This window comes from Asterias amurensis, chromosome 16, assembly GCF_032118995.1.
Source record: "Asterias amurensis chromosome 16, ASM3211899v1".
NCBI classification, from domain to species: domain Eukaryota; kingdom Metazoa; phylum Echinodermata; class Asteroidea; order Forcipulatida; family Asteriidae; genus Asterias; species Asterias amurensis.
Genome location: NC_092663.1, coordinates 11,691,384 through 11,711,424, shown reverse-complemented (window position 1 = coordinate 11,711,424; position 20,041 = coordinate 11,691,384). Strand labels below are relative to the sequence as shown.

At 38.5% G+C, this 20,041-nt stretch overlaps 1 protein-coding gene across 3 annotated transcripts in view; it reads left to right on the top strand.

The window, feature by feature from the left end:
* LOC139948899 (integrin beta-1-like) overlaps positions 1 to 18,688 on the top strand; it is a 41,996-nt gene extending 23,308 nt beyond the window's left edge. For all 3 annotated transcript variants that reach the window (XM_071947261.1, XM_071947260.1, XM_071947262.1), the window contains 20 exons: positions 583 to 667; positions 1,648 to 1,779; positions 2,430 to 2,526; positions 3,134 to 3,218; positions 4,121 to 4,207; positions 4,520 to 4,603; positions 5,385 to 5,465; positions 6,608 to 6,703; positions 7,766 to 7,855; positions 8,025 to 8,212; positions 8,793 to 8,877; positions 9,481 to 9,641; positions 10,187 to 10,262; positions 10,796 to 10,877; positions 11,116 to 11,243; positions 11,481 to 11,573; positions 12,474 to 12,603; positions 12,777 to 12,899; positions 14,452 to 14,669; positions 15,180 to 18,688. In XM_071947261.1, coding sequence (XP_071803362.1) covers positions 583 to 667; positions 1,648 to 1,779; positions 2,430 to 2,526; positions 3,134 to 3,218; positions 4,121 to 4,207; positions 4,520 to 4,603; positions 5,385 to 5,465; positions 6,608 to 6,703; positions 7,766 to 7,855; positions 8,025 to 8,212; positions 8,793 to 8,877; positions 9,481 to 9,641; positions 10,187 to 10,262; positions 10,796 to 10,877; positions 11,116 to 11,243; positions 11,481 to 11,573; positions 12,474 to 12,603; positions 12,777 to 12,899; positions 14,452 to 14,669; positions 15,180 to 15,242 — 2,184 coding nt within the window. In that variant the 3' untranslated portion in view covers positions 15,243 to 18,688. The remainder of the gene's footprint in view (positions 1 to 582; positions 668 to 1,647; positions 1,780 to 2,429; positions 2,527 to 3,133; positions 3,219 to 4,120; positions 4,208 to 4,519; positions 4,604 to 5,384; positions 5,466 to 6,607; positions 6,704 to 7,765; positions 7,856 to 8,024; positions 8,213 to 8,792; positions 8,878 to 9,480; positions 9,642 to 10,186; positions 10,263 to 10,795; positions 10,878 to 11,115; positions 11,244 to 11,480; positions 11,574 to 12,473; positions 12,604 to 12,776; positions 12,900 to 14,451; positions 14,670 to 15,179) is intronic.
* The last annotated feature ends 1,353 nt before the right edge of the window (positions 18,689 to 20,041 follow it).

Here is a 20,041-nt window from a genome sequence, read left to right as displayed (position 1 = left end):
GATATAATAAGGTTTGCAGTAACACCATGAACTAATATCTAATTGAGATGGTGTGGTTCTCAAAAGAACCGCAGATTATCATTACGTGGTGTTAAACATTTCTAGGCCTCAATACCGCATTTCAACCATGAAAAGTTACAAATCCTACTTAAAGGCAGAGTGGACACTATTGGAAATTGTCAAAGACTAGTCTTCACAGTTGGTGTATCTGAACATATGCATAAATTAACAAACCTGTGAAAATTTGAGCTCAATCGGTCATCGAAGTTGTGAGATAATAATGAATAAAAATAATCCTTGTCACACGAATTTGTGTGCGTTTAGATGGTTGATTGCGAGACCTCAAGGTCTAAATCTGGGGTCTCGAAATCAAATTCGTGGAAAATTACTTCTTTCTCGAAAACTATGGCACTTAAGCGGGAGCCGTTTCTCACAATGTTTTATACCATCAACCTGTCCCCATTACTCATCACCAAGAAAGGTTTTATTCCAATAATTATTTTGAGTAAATACCAATAGTGTCCACTGCCTTTAACAATAAATAATTGTACCGTATCTGATTTCTTTCAAATGTTTTTGTAGAACGAGGAGCTAAGAGATGCAGATCCAAATCTAGGTGATCCTGTCCAAGTTGCACCCCAGAAAATCAGACTGAAACTACGACCTGGTAGGTATGACCTTTAGATATGACCTTTAGATATGACCTCAAACTAAGTTTGTTCGATGATACAGACCGCTGGTCGGTAAACAATATTACAAAACGATTCCCAAAGGAAGCACAAAGAACTGACCCCCATCCGGGTGGGTCTGCATCGCAATGATTTCAATCTCACTAGCGCTGTTTATCACTTCACTGTGGATATACAACAGGCCACATTTCATTTAAAGGGAAGGGAACACGTTTGGTAATTACTCAAAACAAATATTAACTTAAAAACTGACTTGGTACGAGCATTGGAGAGCTGTTGATAATATAAAATATTGTGAGAAACGGCCCCCTCTGAAGTAGCATAGATTTTGAGAAAGAGGTAATTTCTCTCTAAAATATTAAAAGACTTTTAGCTAGAAGTCTTTTATTCTTATCTGAAAGCTCAGAAATTCGTCCAACAAGGGTGTTTTTTCTTTCATCATTTTCTCGCAACTTCGATGACTAATTTTCTCAGGTTGGTTATTTTATTTATATGTTGAGATACAGCAAGTTAGAAGACTGGTCTTGGACAATTACCAATAGTGTCCAGTGTCTTTAATTGACCAGGACTCACTAATATGACCGGACAATAAAGTTGCTATATGAACTAAACGCGGGCCTTGTTATTTTATGGTTATAATGGGATACACCAAGTGAGAAGACTGGTCTTTGACAATAACCAAACGTGTACCCTCCCTTTAACTGGGATTAAATTCAATGTTATATCATGTTTTGTATTTCACTTTAATACGAGGAAAAGATGAGGTGCAGCCTCGTTCCATTTAACTGGGATTGATTTCAATGTATCAGTTTTGTTATTCACTGTACACTAACAAGCTTACAGGTGCATCCTCATTCCATTTAACTGTGATTGATTTCAATGTATCAATTTTTTGGGGGGTGCATTCCATTCAACTTGGGTTGATTTTATTGTTTTATTTCTGCCTGTCACTTTACAGGTCAAAGTGTTAATCTGAGTGTATCTGTGCGCCAGGCAAGGGATTACCCGGTGGACCTCTATTACGTCATGGATCTAAGCGGATCCATGAAAGATGATTTAGAAAATCTCAAACAGTTAGCAAATACACTAGGTACGTGTTGACTCTAATTTAAAATCAATTTTGATCGATGTGTCATGACTCAATTAGGGTCAGACAAAACAAAAATCTTTGTATAACTTTTTGAACTTTTTGTAATAATACAAAAAACGCAACGCCATTTTGTGGTTTATTTTTTATACCATAGACCTTATCGCAAAGAGTCGATAAGGAATGAGGTGCATGTTGGTCTAGCTAGCGATCAAGTTTGGTCGCTAGCTAGACTAGCATGCACCTCATTCAACGGTTGGCGCTTGCGCACTGGGTATTTGTGAAAAGGTCTATGGCACTTGATCAAGATAAAATAAACTAATGTTTATTGAACACCAAGTGCAATTTAAACTGATACGCCCGTCGGACATGACGTCACAAGCGGGTACTGACAATCAATGGTCAGCCATTTTGAAATTTGATACGCCCGTCGGACATGACGTCACAAGTGGGTACTGACAATCAATGGTCAGCCATTTTGAAATTTGATTGGAACGTTAACATAATTGTATTGTCGCCTAAAAATGTGCACAATGATTTGCAAACGGTGCGGCCAAGATTGGGCATTGGGTCAAAACATAATGGCCCTGTATATTTGTTTTTATTGTTTTGTTTTTGAAAGCACTTTCTCTTTCGAATTGTTTCATATACAGCCGAGGAGATGGGGGAAATTACGAGAAATTTCCGACTTGGTTTTGGCTCCTTTGTCGAGAAAACGCTATCACCCTTTGTAAATACTGCTCCTAGTAGGTAAGTGTTAGACTTCTTCATGAATTCAAAAACAGCTTTATAATATATAGAATGTTTGGTGTATTTTTAGTTTCAACGTTGAAACTCACTGATTTTAAAGTTCATACCAGATGTATTCAACCCCAGAAATAAAAGTCCCACTGAACTGGGTATCGGTCTCAGTTAATGGGAGACTTTGGGACGCTAGGTGGCATCAGACTTACCAGGTAAATTGCCATTGTTTACGTAGTTCTGAGCGTGCGCACATGACCGAGAACAATGGATTTTACCTGGTAAGTCTGCTGCCACCAAGCGTCCCAAAAGTCTCCCATTGAGAACATTGTATTTGGAGACCCCTTTCCCACCACAACATCTAATAAAACAATAAATAATAATAATGTTAAAAAAAATTATGGATTGATGCACTCCAAATAATCACGTGATCCTGATTAAATTAACTTGACTAGATTCGTCTATACCAATTTGGCTTTGGATAAACTGGTGGAGAGCAAAAAAATAACCACACAGGAAGAGAAGTTTTGTTTTAAAGTTAATCGATAGCAATCTCAATGATGTATTTTTAAACACATGAAGTGACACACTTTTAATGTTTGCTTATGTTCAATAGTCTTTTAGAGCCGTGCCCGGATTGTCAGCCGCCTTACAACTTCAGAAATCACCTCCCTTTGGACGTGAACACGGACTTGTTTTCGGTAAGGAAAGACTTAGCCAATTTCATAGAGCTGCTAAGCACACAAATTTGCTTAGCATGAAATGTTTGCCTGGATAAAAACAGGATTTCCCAACCAAATTTCTACGTGATTTTCAAGATAACCATAAAACAGCTGAATACAAGTAACTAGGAAATGCAACAAAATGGAAATTTGGTTGGTAATCCTGTTTTTTTACCAAGGAAGATATTTCATGCTAAGCAAATTTTCGTGCTTAGCAGCTCTATGAAATTGGGCCCTGACGTTTCACTTCGAGGCTCGTGAATAACGTCAGAGAGTGGCCTCTAGCATTGGCCAATCCCCGTTCATCTTCACCTTTCACCTAGATTCTTATGCAGACGACCGTACCGCAAGTGCAGCTGCCAAAACACAGATTTATTCAATTATTTATTTACTTTAAAATCTTTATACAGGATACACAAATAAGCACAAGAGCTGTATTACTTTATGGTCCTGTGTAATAAATAAAATAAAAAGGAAAAAGGAAAACATAAAATAAAAAAATTCAAACAGTCAGAGTACAAAAATTGTACAATAAAAAAAAACAGAAGAACAACATGAGGATTATTGTTCATACATATTTTTAAAACCACCAATAGACGATGCATTTTGGGCCTTGGTAGTATGTAACTTGTTCGATATAGCAGCACCAGAAGAAAGATACAGATATAGAAAGCCTACGTCACTGCGAGTTTATCCAATCTAATGATCGTATCCAATGAAGTCACTGGTTCTATAAAACAAGTACCAAGGGGACCAGTCTAGGAAAGACAAACCAACAATTAGAGCTTACGCTAGGTGGCAGCAGACTCTAAACTATTATGTGTGGAATTAAAATGTCATCACAAACATTTTGTAATGTTAATTTTTTACCCCGTTTTTAGGACAGAGTAAACGAGACCTCGTACTCTGGGAACCTGGACAGCCCCGAGGCCGGACTGGATGCCCTTATGCAGATCACAGTATGCAAAGTAGGTGACGTCATTCCAATGAATATGTAGAAATGTATATACTAATAATGTCTGAACTGAAGCATATTTGAATAAACTGTGCAATTCTCTTTGGTTCCAGCCTCGTTCCATGGCCAGCGCGCCGTTTCGATACCTCTCGTTGAGCGAGCAATGTATGCTGGGGAAATGGCGAGATCGGTCACCCCTTGGAACGAGAGTGCTGGGGTTCCTAATTGTATTACTTTAACGCATGAAAGAAACACTGACGCGGACCTAAAGCACGAGGATCACCGTACACCTTAAACATATCATACTATTTGTTCTTGTTTAAAGGAATTAATAGGTTGGCTGCCTAAAGCAAGACACATCGTGGTTTACGTTAGCGACGATGCTTTCCATATTGCTGGCGATGGGAAGGTAAGTGGTTTTCAGCGGGTTGTTTTATTTTACAGACTGGTGCATGATTTATGGTAACTAAATATTTACAAATATTAAATTCAAACTGAAAGCTCAATGTGTATAAAGTTCATACCATATCTTCAACAGATACATTGCACTCTAAAAAGATGTTAATGTCAATACCCATATGGACGAGATTGTTCAACTATTTTTGTTCTGTATTTTCCTACAAGTATGTGAAGCTTTGTTTATAAAGTATGATACATTTTCATTTACATTGCACCATTAGTTTACAAGCTGCTGTGGCGCAATATGCAGCCAATCAAATCAGGAACACCCGGGCGAACCCCTTCTCCGATAAAGTGCACTTGGTTCTTTTAGGTGCATTACACAACACACGGGACCTACGGCTTTACGTCCCAGCCGAAGGACGCAGCAATAACTTCTCCTTTCAATAAGTGCACTTGGTTCTTTTACGTGCATTACACAACACACGGGACCTACGGCTTTACGTCCCAGCCGAAGGACGCATCAATAACTTAAGGTGTCTTGCTTAAAAGGACACATGTGTCAAGCCCGGGACTCGAACCCACACTCTGCTCTGATCAGAAACAACAGAGTTTCGGGTTGGTGCTCTTCCGCTCAGCCACAACACGCCGTTGAACAAACCCGAATATTTCGGGGATCACACCTGAATATTTCGGGGATAAAACCCTCTAGGTCAAGCTTCAGGTTTATGTTGTGAAAGATCTTTCGAGCAATTCAGGTAAATTTTTCTATTTAACCCTTTCTCTTTTAGTTACTTGGGATTGTGAATCCAAACGATGGAGAGTGTCACCTGAACAGTGAAACAGGCTATAACGACAGGGCCAACGAATTTGTAAGCTTGTTTAAATAAATGTTGTCAGTGATACATTGCTTTTGGTACCGTCAGTGATCGATGAGGCGCTCTATATCACGACCCAAATGTTCCACAGGTCATTACACTGGTGGAGGCAAAACAATGAAACAAAACAATGAGTTATTTGAAAAGGTCTTTAGCCGTGGCGTGTTAAAAACTCATCATTTTTAAAAGTAAAAATTTTAAAGCTCTTTTAAAATAGGAAACTCTTTCATCTTGGATGCTTAGGCCGCACAGATTAATTTTTGTAACAAGTTAAAAGTTTTCATATTTCACTTTAAGGATCATAGATAGATTTTGTCAACCTTATGCTGATTAAAGGGCAAAATACGGAAAAGACACAATAAATGTCACAGGTAAAATTTTCAGCTGATTACAGTGTCCACATTGTATATGAAAACATCAACACAAACTGTCACGGTATTTTTGCGAGAACGTCCAATCCATCCACGTTTAGCGAAGTGAAAGTGGGTACCAAACGAGTCATGCATGAATATTGTCAGGTTCAAATGTTTTTTTTTTTTTTTTTTTTTGGGGGGGGGGGGTGAAACCTTATCCAAACAATACTTCAAAGTAAATCCTTCATCGTTTAAAGCCATTGGACACTTTCGGTAAACAGTAATTGTCCAAAGGCCCACACTTCGTGTATCACAACTTATATATAAAATAACAAACCTGTGAAAATTTAGGCTCAATCGGTCATCGGAGTCGGGAGAAAATAACGGGAAAACCCACCTTTGTTTCCGCGCGTTTCGCCGTGTCATGACATGTATTTACTATAATCCGTAATTCTCGTTGTCAAGAATTGATATTTATTGTTTTAATGTTTTCTCAAAAAGTAAAGCATTTCATGGAATAATATTTCAAGAGAAGTCTTTTACCATTACCTTCTGTAAACCCTGTAAGTTATTTGTAAATCTGTGATTTTTTTTTTTTTTTTTTTCCTGTTCCGAAAGTGTATAATGGCTTTAAATAAACAGCCGCAGTGCTTCTAACAAAGAAAGTTTCATGATCATGGCTTTGTTGAGTACCGATTATGACCTTATCTTTATTTTACACCAAGTTTGAATTTTGCATAGTGTTTAATAATATGTCTCCAATTTGTGTTCTTTCCATTGAAGGATTATCCGTCCGTTGGGCATTTGAACTTCCGCATGAGAGAGCAGAATGTCATTCCTATTTTCGCGGTAACGGCGGGCCACACCGACCTTTACCGGGTAAGCATCTATTACCTAGTTTCGGTTACAGATTTCCGTGCCCAACTTATACCGCTATAATCGCTGTGACGAACCACAAATTCTCGTCCAGTAAAAAGGGGATTTAAACAGATTTGTTTTTTACCCATTGTACACCGATGTGTGTAAGCACTGTTTACTCGGTATTTTCCAGAGGTCTGTGAAAAAAAATCACAGACATGTTACTCGGGTGGGATTTAAATCCACGACACTTGCAATTCTAGAGCAGTGCCAAATAGTGATATTTATGACTTGTAATTATTTTAAAATAACTATAAGTTTACTTCAAAATAATTGTGTTAAAAAAATATCCATCATTTGGGCTTAATTCATATGTCCAAAATGTATGTGGTTAATGTTGCTCGCTTTGTATCGTGGCTCACTCATCGTACTCCATCACTCTGACAGACCAGAGTCTGGAAGACCATAGTCTGGTCACGAGCTATATGCTATAATACATGTATGGTCTGAGAACATCGAAGGGTAATGTCTAACTTTTAGTGGGGTCCTGTGGTCGATTTCACAAAGAGTAAGGGAGTAGTCCTAACTTAGGACTAGTCCTAGGAGATATTAGAAACTTAAGGCTAGTCCTAACTCGAGATAAGACTAGTCTTAACTCGATATAAGACTAGTCTTAACTCGAGATAAGACTAGTCTCGACTAGACCCTATGTGAAATCCACCCCAGAATCCCCACTATAAGTTTGAACATAACCCTACTCCATGTGCCCAGAAAATATAGCATATATAGCTGATGACCATGCATTCTATACATGCACCTCGACTCTGGAATGAGCTTCCACACAGTGCATCCCCTGCTCCCCTCCTTTAACGCTTTTAAGAAGGCGCTGAAAACTCATCTTTTTGAACAATGACCTATATTTTAAAAACTGTATTATTTGGGTAAATTTTCTAGTTCATATTCGGCGTTGTGTAACCATCTTTTAAGAGAAAAGGCCCCATAAATGTATTTATTGTATTATTTGCATATTGCTATTTTGTGTTATTCAGTATTATTTTTTCAAAATGCTTTTTTTTGGTGCAGGAACTCGCAAATTTCATCGAGGGATCAACTGTTGGCATCTTGGCCCCTGACTCTTCTAACGTGGTTGCCTTGATCAAGGAAAATTACGATGTGAGTTTAAAAACAATAGCTTTTACCGTTTGTTAAATTGGTGTTGAATGGATAGTGTCATAACCATGATGTGATGCTTAACTTTATGTTGCTCTTTAATTTGTTTTCGTGACCTTCGTCATAAATTGAATATAAACCCACTATTATTGATGGACTTTCCTATTTTCAGAAAATAACCTCAAAGGTTCAAATCTCCGACAATGCTCCGGAAAACTTAGCCGTTACCTACACGTCTCGCTGTCTGAACGAGGCGCCAAACCCCGGGTCCAAAGTCTGCCTTGGTCTCAAGCTAGGTGAGGTTGTCAGTTTTGACGTCACGGTGGAAGCTACCAGTTGCCATGATAATACCGAGCAAAGGTAAACAACAAAGGAGGAAATGGCTGATCACACTTAAATTTTGCAAAGTGTTTTTCAGTTTTCTCGGGGAGTGTTTTGTAAAGAAAAAAAAAGGAAATCCGCTAATCAGCTGAAAAGTTGCACGACTAATCAAATGTGGATTCTTGAGATCTTATAGACGATGTGACCTCTGACGTCACACGAAAACCATAACATGATTCGCGCGCATACCGCCGGGCAAAACCTTTGTGTTTTGGCAGCCAGCTAGAAAGTGTACTCAATCTTACTGAGACTGCGCAACTCAGTGCCCGGCGAAACATGACGTATAGAGTGTTTGTCAACAGGGGGCGGTTTGAATGTAAACCTCGGTCACATCGTCTACAGTTCCGTACATGAAGTACCCTAACAAACCATCCCACTGCTACGGGGCTACTAGTTGCGGTACTCTGTGTTACCTTCTAAACTTTGTGAATTTAAAAGGAAGCGATTTTGCTTAAATTTCGACATTTCATTCAAAGATGGATGCCGTTATAGTTACGATACAATGCTTAATTAAGCCAACTGCTAACATTCTTCTCATATTTATCTATATTAAATGTAGTTTCAACATTGGACCGATTGGTTTTGAAGAAGCTTTAGAGATCTCAGTAGTAGTGACATGCAGCTGTGATTGCGAAGATTTGTCGGTAAGATTTGTTGTCTGTACGACTTGAAAGTTGAATCCAATACCGTTTACACACCAACATCTAAGACACAATCTTTTTTGTTTAGTTTCGTATAATGTTTGCATTTTTGTGAAAAGGTGAAAACTTCAAATATTTTTGTTTGAGACCAATCACTTTCTGAATGTTCATAATTCTGTAAACATGTTTTCTTGGCTGAATGTCGCAAACTCAACAAACGATTGTTGGTATTGAGTGATAATTTTAATAATAATACTAGAAAAACACAGAACCTGAGTGCAGTGTATGGCATAAACTTATGAACTAATTCCAAAGCACTGGGTCAATTGGAGGCTTTTGAACGCTAGGTGGCAGCATACTAACGAGGCTGTTCTGAGCACGCGTCCATAACCGAGTACAATGTGTTTACCTGGGAGGTCTGCTTCCACCTCTACCTTTTTAAAAGTTCCACATAGCTTGCGCAATTCATGATTTTGGTATATCGAGTGTGAGAACTGAGTAGCAAAGGAAAAACCTATAATTTCGAAGATGCGTCATTGTGTAATGTTTCGAGAGTTTGAGCAGTGTCATATTTTATTTTAAAGTTTTTCTGTGTTGCGTCCACAGATTCCCAACAGCGACTATTGTTCCAATGGAAACGGTACGTTGTCTTGCGGGCAGTGTGTGTGTGACGCTGGGCGTTACGGTAAACTCTGTGAGTGTAGCAGCGGTGAAGACACTGAGGTATCGTTCAGAGACAAGTATGAGAACGTGGCATCGTGCAGAGCGTAAGGATAAACATGTTGACGTTTGTTTACCAAACATTTATCGTAAAGTTTACGGAAAGCGTTTGAAAAAGACGCTAAGGGAAGTGAATATACTTGCGTTAACAGTATTATAGTACATAAAGACTAAGTTAGTGTTAAAATAAGATAAGATAAAATAATATATGAAAAGATTATTTATCCCCACACATGGAATATCAAAAATGGCCTTAAGTCAAACAGTACAGAAAGAAAACCTACAAAGTTTAGAACAATTAACAGACAGATTAAAGAAAAGGTACAAATAGAGTGGCAAAGCCGTCTAACCAAACGGCCTCAAGCTCCTAAGGTTTTTTCATAATGCTGATGGTTCGAATCCATGTCAAGACAGTGGTATCATAAGCAATAAACTTAAATTACTTCTTCAACTTATTGGAAAATACACATGCTTGGAGCTACGAGTAAACGTGGCTGTTTACCATGTTAGTCTGCTGCCACCTAGCGTCACAACGTCTCCAATTCACACACAATGTCTAGTTTGCTTTTATTTGTTTTCTCTCCATCAATAGGAGCAGTAACTCGTCCATTGCGTGTTCTGGACGAGGTGAATGTATATGTGGGGAATGTGCTTGCTTTGAAAGACAGGTATGTCGTCCTTTTTATTTTATTTTATTTTTTTTACACAATTACAACATAAAGATTAATTTTCCTAATTTGTTCGCAATTTGTTTACAAGTTAGCCCTGCTTGCACTTAATTCAATTTCACATCTGTTTTGGGGAAATGATTATATCACCAGTGAGCCTCATGTGGCTTTTGAATTTGAAGCAGCAGGATTTGTTTATATTTGCAGTCGTATGAAAAATGGCAGCCATTACACAAGACGCAGCCTAAGCCAAATTGTGAGCCAGAGCCAAGACCTCAGACATAGCCTAAGCATGGACTCTGCCACGTTTCTATAATGTTACAAACGCTCAACGCCACGACTTCGCCAAGGATTCATTACAATTACGGCGAAGGTCTACCCAAAAATTAAAATATAAAATGTCTGTCTAACCATTACCACGTAAAGCCTCAAGTCCAACATTCATGAAATTAAATCGAAGTAACTGGACAGAGAGTATAGTTATAGCATTTTCCACAACAATAAAAGGAAAGTCTTCGTTCTCAAACTTTTAGGACAAGAAAGAGGTGATATCTGGACGGTTCTGTGAGTGTGATAACTTCTCGTGTGAGCGGTACAAAGGGCAACTATGTGGAGGTAAGTCGAGGATGCTTTTTACTTTCAATTGTGATTAAACAATCATTTGTTAATTTTGTCATCTGAATGTAAACGAATCTGCCACTGTCAGGTGTGTTTGTTTATTTACTCGGTTCTTTTTTCTTCTTCAAAGGGCTCATTCAGAAAACTTTCTGAAGTTACTTAGAATGATTTTACAAAGTGAAAGTTTTTCCACCCATTACTATGACTGTCATTTTAAAATCTGTTATATCCGCAGGGCCAGACCGAGGCCAGTGTGTATGCGATGAAAAGAGCAGACGCAGTGTTTGTAAATGCAAACCAGGTTTCAGTGGTGACGCATGCGACTGTCCCATATCAACCGCTGGATGCGTGGCTTCAAATGGGGTACGTTCTTGATCACTGGCCAGTAAGCTTCGATTTACAAATTGAAGAAACTTTATGTTTTGTTGGGAAAGAGCAGTACAGCACAATGGTTGACGGACTTTGTCAAGCTATTACCTAACAATCTTTTTAGTGGGGTTGTTTTACTTGTTTTACTGCAAAAAAAACTCAAACATCAGATAAATAAGAAGATACCAATGCATGACCATGACTCTAATCAGTAACCGTTTACCTTTGCAGCTGATGTGTAACGCCAACGGGGTATGTGAATGCAACCGCTGCAAATGCGATGCAAACTCGCCATTTAAAGGTTCAACGTGTGAAACATGCAAGGTGAGTTCACTCGCATTCTTTAAAGGCAGTGGACACTATTGGTAATTACTCCAAATAATTATTAGCCTAAAACCTTTCTTGGTGACGAGTAATGGGGAGAGGTTGTTGGTATAAAACATTGTGAGAAACGGCTCCCTCTGAAGTGCCATAGTTTTCGAGAAAGAAGTAATTTTCCACGACTTTGATTTCGAGACCTCAGATTTAGAACTTGAGGTCTCGAAATCAACCATCTAAACGCACACTACTTCGTGTGACAAGGGTGCTTTTTCTTTCATTATTATCTCGCAAGTTCGATGACCGATTGAGCTCAAATTTTCACAGGTTTGTTATTTTATGTTTATGTTGAGATACACCAACTGTGAAGGCTATAGTCTTCGACAATTACCAATATTGTCCAATGCCTTTAAACAAATTTAAAACTGTAGAATTTTAGGGGTATCAAAGTACCTTTACTTCCATTATGTTAAGTAAATTCACTTTCATTAGTTATAGTTTTCAATAAACACTCCGTTCAACCAAGCTATATGAAAACTTATTTAATGTGATGTGTGGAACCTTTTGAGTGAAATCAACAAACATTGGTTCATGTTTTGTACACGTCATTTACAAAAGTTCTTGTCGCCATTGTGAGAGAGGGCACAAAAGTGATTTCAAGGTTTGTACAGAGACTATTTTCTCACATTTTGAGACAAATGTTTCACAGACAGACAGGTCCTAGTATAAACTTTAACATTATTGCGGATTGAATCTAATCAATTTACTTTCGTTCACTATCAAATATTTCATACTTTTCATATTCAATTGTTTGCAATTTACTCGATGTCTGCTGCCACCTAGAGACTCAAAAGTGTCACACTGCAACGTCATATTGATCCATGTTTTTTTCACTGATTTCCCCAGACCTGCATCGGTAAATGTTCTTCTTACCGCCCCTGTGTGGAATGTAAAATCTTCGGTAGCGATGTCATCTCGCCGGAGGAATGCGATAAGTGCACGGTGGCCGTTGTCATTGACAGCGAGCTGCCCAGTGGTAAGTCATTTTAATTGTTGATTGAGCAACGCATTGACTATTTTTTTGTTAGGCCTATAGTTTGAGATATAATTTGAGAGTTAAGTATTGCATTCAAATGTGACGTTTTGGATTTTTTTTTTATACAACTATTGTCATTATTCGCTTGAATACTTTGTCTTCCCATAATATAGTGAATGTGTCCAATCTATGCGTGTTTCCCGGTGGCTTCACCAACTGTTCAACATCCTACAATTTTGTTTACGAGACCCTGGACAATGGTACTGTGTTGGTTCACCTACAAGACCAACCAAGAGGTAAGGACGGGGCTGGGACACCTAACTGACGCGCGATTGACGCAGTTATAGCTAGATTTAGAAGAAACGGGAAACGGGAAGTTTGAAAAAAAAAACGGAGTCAGGTTGTTATTGGGTAAAGGCATTTAAGGCAATGGGAGACTTTTCAACGCTAGGTGGCAGCAGACTTACCGGGTAAATTTTCAATGTTTTCGCATTAACGCATGTTTCTGAAGATGTTTCATTTTAAAAACCAATCATGCTTTTGAGATATTGCCGATAATCCGAGCTGTAGTGTCAAAGCAGGGAATCGTCTCATAGGAACAGACAAGCTGAGAAACGTATATATGACATGTGTAAGGTTTCTCAGAATCAAATTTTGGGCCTATAAAACCTGCTTCAAGCAGTGGACGCTATTGGTAATTGTCATAGACAAGCCTTTACAGTTAGTGTATCTCAACATATGCATAAAATAACAAACCTGTGAAAAATTTGAGCTCAATCGGTCATCGAACTTGCAAGATAACAATGAAAGAAAAAAAACACCCTTGTCACACAAAGTTGTGTGCATTTAGATGGTTGATTTCGAGACCTCAAGTTCTAAATCTGAGAGGTCTCGAAATTAAATTGGTGGAAAATTACTTCTTTCTCGAAAACTATGGCACTTCAGAGGGAGCCGTTTCTCACGATATTGTATACCATCAACCTCTCCCCATTACTCATCACCAAGAAAGGTTTTATGCTAATAGCTATTTCGAGGAACTACCAATAGTGTCCACTGCCTTTAACATAACCTCATTACCCTACTTCAATATGAAATTATTCTCAAAATACTAAAATCTATCGAAAGCTGCTGTGCTTCAAGCCGAGAAAGTGTTTATTGGTATTGATAACCAAACGTTACTGTGATTAAAGGGTCTTGGGTGGATTTCAGGACTAGTCCTATAGGCAATGCTAAGAGTTAGGATGAGTTACTGGTCCTAACTTGGGACCAGTCCTATCTCTTAGCATTGCCTAGGACTTACCTTTGTAAAATCCACCCCTGGGACTTTTTACACAATGTCCACAAATTTACATTAAACTTAAACAGTGTGAAGATAATAATAATAGACCGTTGCCCTGAAAAGATTACTTGCTGAGGTGCTGCAGTTTTGAGAAATGAGTAAAACAATGTCACAAACATTATTTTTGTCTCAGAGTTAGCATGTAAAAACGTAACCAGTTATGGTATTTTGCCATAACATACTATAACTGGTTAATACGTTTTTACATGAAAAAATAAATTTCGTCTCACTGAAAGTAAGGACGAGTAACTCGTCCTAACTTAGGATGGGTGCAATGTGTCCTAATATAGTACTCCGGTTAAGATTAATCCTAAGTTAGGAAGAAATGGGTGAAACCAACGGCAGGTCAACTACAAGGTCAATGACTCTCAGTCAAGTCCGGGGCAGATCAAGGAGTTTGAAATCACCTCCCCCCCCCCTACATCCCCGCTCAAGTACATCATGTGAGATGTTTTCAGAGGAAACAAACAGATTAATCATTCTTCTTACCTCTGGTTTCCATTGTACAGAGTGTGACCCAAATGGAGGCGGGGGCGACAACGGTAAAACTCCCATTGCGACTGACCCTACGTCAGGCGACATTCTCATCCTCGTTCTCAGCATCGTGGGCGCCATTGTTTTCATAGGGGTCATTCTACTTGTCCTGTTGAGACTTCTGACGTATCTGCACGACAAGAGAGAATTTACTCGATTTACGAAAGAGCAACAATCGGCAGTCTGGGATGAGGTAATAATTATCATCGTTAAAGGAACACGTTGCCTTGGATCGGACGAGTTGGTCAAAACAAAAGCGTTTGTAACCGTTTTTTTTAAAATGCATATGGTTGAAAAGATGTTTTAAAAGTAGAATACAATGATCCACACAAACTTGCCTCGAAATTGCGTGATTTTCCTTCTACTGTGCGAACTAACATGGTCGGCCATTTATGGGGGTCAACATTTTGACCCCCATAAATGGCCGACGTGTTAGTCGACGAGGTAAAAGGAAAACCACGCAATTTCGAGGCATGTTTGTGTGGATCATTGTATTCTACTTTTACAACATCTTTCTACCCATATGCATTTTATAAAAAACGGTTACAAACGCTTTTCAAAGACCAACTCGACCGATCCAAGGCAACGTGTTCCTTTAAGACAAACAAAACAATTTGGATTTGAATTATTTGATCATAAATCTGTATTTAATTTATTTCAATGTTGTCAATTTTTATATCACTGCTTTCTCCTTTATCTACAGGCGCAAAATCCAATCTACAAGCCCTCTACGTCGACCTATGTCAACCCACTCTACGGAAAATAATGACAGACCACCAATGGCAGTCCACGAGCACGCAAGCCTGAACGTCTGACGTCATTTTTCAAGGCTCGTGATCAACGCCAGAGACCGGCATCAAAAACCGGCGTGTAGTTTGACCTTTGACCTCCCTCATTTAACATAGAGATGCGCGACGTGACAGGCGGCAGTGTACTGCATGTGGAAAACTCATGTCACTGCACGTATCCAAGGGTATCATTGTATCCAATGGAATCACTGGATCTCGCGGTGGGACTTGTCTTAGGGGCCCAGTCACCACACGCACGCAGGCTTTACAGAGTGTAATGGAAAACTTGCAAAGAGGGTGGCAGCAGACATTCTTTCCACTGCTCGGGTAGTTCTGATCATGTGCACATTTCAAAGAATACTTGATTTGCCAAGTAGGTCTGCTGCCACCTAGAGACCATGCAAGTGTATGTTTTTTTAATGACCGCGTGAGAGTGTTTTGTGGATGCGGCAAGGAACTTGGGATATGACGTCACAGACTAATGACGGTCAAGGGTCACTTAGCATGGTCAGCATTAACTTTTATGTGTCAAAATGAGAGGATATACTCAACTTGCCAACGAAATGCTGTATTAATAATAATGTTGCAATGAATGTTTTGAAACATAACAAAACTCAATCTGAAAAAGGTGTATTTAAAAAAATTTCGATTGTGCTGAAGTTTCATCCCATATAAGACTGTAAACACAGTATTAGCATTTGCTAACCAAAACAAAACCGCTTAGCAAATGTGCTTAAGAATAGAGGCTGTTAAGAGATATTTTTTAATGTTGAGTAGAACCAAAGCGCTTCCTGAAGTCCTACTTTTTAGTTTATCTTTGTTTTTGTATATACGTGTAACTATAGCTGTTTGAAAACGTCAAAGAAAAAATATTATATCATACGAGTCTAACAAAATTGTAGATAATTAATATTACGGTCTAATCATTAATATTTTACTAATTGCCAACGCTCCTGATGTTGTTGTTTAAATTTGTATTTAAAAGTCATTTTTATATATTTATGAAAATTAATGCCAATTTTATTATAACATTTCGGCAGCAGTGTTTGCCTCCTTCGTGCATACAGAAAGCTAATAGTATTATGTCATTGTTTTTAATGTACTAAAGGGCCTTTTCCATATATATTTTTATTATAGACGATGTGACCTGTGACATCACATATTTACAAAAGAGCCACTGAGCCTGGACTTCATGCAGGCACGATTTGTACATGCAGGGAAGAAATCATAAAATCGTATATTTTATGGAGATTGCACTGTCTAATTCCAAACTTTTGATATGATGAAAGGGGGCAATTATGACACAAAATGTCATCTTTCCCATATGACCTGTGCAGTATTGTGCCTGCCAGAATACTCAAAGAATGTACAAGGTCACACTTATTGTGAACAAAGTTCACAATCCATGGTGTATTGACCCATTTCACCTGACGTCATCATCAGAAAAATCTTGAATGCGCCATACTGGGCCCAATTTCATAGAGCTGCTTAAGCACAAAATTTTGCTTAAGCAAAACATTTCATTGCCTCGTAAAATCAGATTACCTGCAAAGACTCCACTCAATTGTTATGCTAAGTAAACAACAGCTAAATACTAGTCATAAGCAATGTATATGGCATGAAATTTTGGCCAGTAACATGTGTAAAATAAGCGAGCTATTTTCGTGCTTGAAATTGGCCCCTGGTGGGCAATTTCACTGTGCGTTTTCATATAACTCTATGCATTGAGTATGCTGAGCGTTTTGCAGTGAAGTGCGCGTTTTAGGCGACGCGGCGTTAATACACGTAAACCTAACAGCCCACCAACGTGAGCGTGGCATCAGTCGCCGCGTGTGACACGCGTGCAAGGGGTCAATAGGCTCATGGTTCGGGCTTGGACTCAGGCCTCATTACACTGAAAAAGGGGGTGTTAAAACTGACACCATGGGTGTTGTCACATATACCGAACAGAGAATCAAATTTAACATATGGTGTTAAAAATAACATCAATGTTATTGTTGTTAAACGAAATTGGTGTTATTTCAACATCCCATGGTGTACATTTTGATTCTTTTGTTGGTATCTATAATGTGACAACACCCATAGTGTTAATTTAACACCTCAGTTGTTGCAGTGTAGCACGGTGCTACGGAACATCATCAAACGGATATGCAGAACCCGAACAGAGGTTTGGGAAAATCATATAGACCTAATATCACACTGTCACCATCTTGGTCATGTTCCCTGTTTCCCTAATTACAATAATGACATTGCGCAAACATGGTACCAGACTATTATTTCGTCCAGCCTCAATTTGGTGACAATGAGTTGGATGGCCACACCGTGATAAACGTTCCACTGTATTAAATCGAGCGGTGTTTTCCTAGTGATCTGAAAAATGTTGTGACCAATCAAAGATTCACAGCCAACGCTGCACAAACTGCACGTGTTATCAACATTAACATCTTCTTATATAAATCTTAGGGTAAGAGCTATAATGAACGGTAAACTTGTGGGTACAACCATGAGTAAAATCTCTTTTGAAGGCTAGGAGTGGTGGCTCTGAAAGGAGCCGGTTTGGTCTCGACGTTTCAAACAGTATACGCAGCTTCGTCTTCAGGGCGTTAAAACGAACACCACTATACAGTTTTTTTTTTTTTTTTTTTTTTGCAGAAGTTAGTGCTGCATGCGATAAACAGCTCTTTGAAATTTGGTCCACACCAAATCTCGCTTTCAATATTCCAAAGGCCTAATTGTTGTTGTGTATGGTATATTCATTCCTCCACGGTGTATTTAACCCAATGCTCAATGTGGATTAAACTAGCATTTACACTGAATAAAGATGAGGAAAAAAGTTATTTACGGGGGTGGGGGGATTTGCCTATAACATTGTTATTGCCACATGTTTTGTGGACTTATTTGAATGAAGTATTATCCTTTTTGAGAGATCTGTCACTTTATCGATTAAATTAATACATTGTTTGACTTAATTTTTAACCTTGAATCAGGGTTAAACTGACCAGATCTGGGTCAGAAATTTCTTGCAAGTGCAGGCAGGTTTCGGGTAAATGCTAAACTATATTTAGATTTTGTATACAACCCAAGAGGCTTACGTCATCTATGGATGACTTCACAGGGCCTTTTCGAAACCTCGACTTTGGCTCCATGTAGCTTTATTAGCTCCGTCTGCGAATCAGTTTTTAAGCTGTGCGTTCGGCGCGGGCGAGGCAGAAGGGCCACTCGCCGTATAGTTAAAACCTTTGTTTCGAAAAGGCTCGTGTATTTATTGACTTTGGCTGAGAACATTGACTACGGGCTTTTTGTGTACTTATAACTCGCGCCTTTCTCATTTATTATAAATGGGTAGTCATTACTCATCAAGTATATTTATATATTAATTACTGTTATAATTTATAAAGTTTTGTACTTTAGAGATCAGCTAATAAAGAGGTTTTTTTTTAAAGCTGTCTTTCTCGCAATTTTTCTATTTCAAAATTTAAGCAGAGGCCCGCGTTTAGTTCATATAGCAACTTTATTGTCCGGTCATATTAGTGAGTCCTGGTCAATTAAAGACACTGGACACTATTGGTAATTGTCAAAGACCAGTCTTCTAACTTGCTGTATCTCAACATATAAATAAAATAACCAACCTGAGAAAATTAGTCATCGAAGTTGCGAGATAATAATGAAAGAAAAAAACACCCTTGTCACACGAAGTTGTGTGCTTTCAGATAATTGATTTCGATACCCCAAGTTCTAAACTTGAGGTCTCGAAATCAAATTCGTGGAGAATTACTTATTCCTCGAAAACTTACGTCACTTCAGAGAGCCGTTTCTCACAATGTTTTAAACTACAAACCTCTACCCATTACCAAGTAAGGTTTTTTGCTAATAATTATTTTGAGTAATTACCAATAGTGTCCACTGCATTTAAACAAACATTCAATCAGAACACATCCAATAATCATGCATTATATTTGGTCCCATTGAAAAGAAAGTGGCAACATTTCATCGAGTAGGGGACCTAAAAGAGGGCTGACCTACATATTATCGTGTTTGCTATAAAATAATTGTCAGGCAATTTTTAATAATATTTTGATGAACAATAGAGCCAAATTAATATTGGTTTGTTATTGCATTTCTACTTCCATGGTTATTGAATGCATATGTTGGGATACACGGACCGAGAATACTGGTCGTACCACTGGGCAATACTGGACAATTACCAAAAGTATAACCTGCCTTTACAACCTTTGATCAGACACTTACGAATGGCTATACAACTACAAACATTGCTGCTCGGTGCACTGATTCGGGGCACCGATTTGTGACATGTACCCCACCCACCCCCACCCCGCACACAGCATCTCTAAGAGAAACAACAACATGAATCTGTCAAGTTCGTGGGCAATTATTTCATTCACCAGCCATTGTTCGTTGTTCGTGCCAATGTCTGTTTACCCACCGTCGTTTTTTTTTTTGGAGGGGGGGGGACAAACGTTGGGTTTATACGCGGTGGCTTTAAATGATGACTGTTTTTTTACCATAAATTCTACACCTTTTCGAAACCCAACAGCGTGAAAGTGTTCATTACGAACCCTTGACTCGAGTGGCTTGTCTATAAAAGTACTTATGGCAAAACATAGGGTGACTAGAATACAGGCTCACACACATGGTTATTGCATACAAGTATCTTCACCATGTAGATACTTATTTATTTTATTTATTTATTTATTTTAAATCTTTAGACATACACAATAGTTACAAGTTGTACAGGGGCTGTCAAGGTTAAAACAAA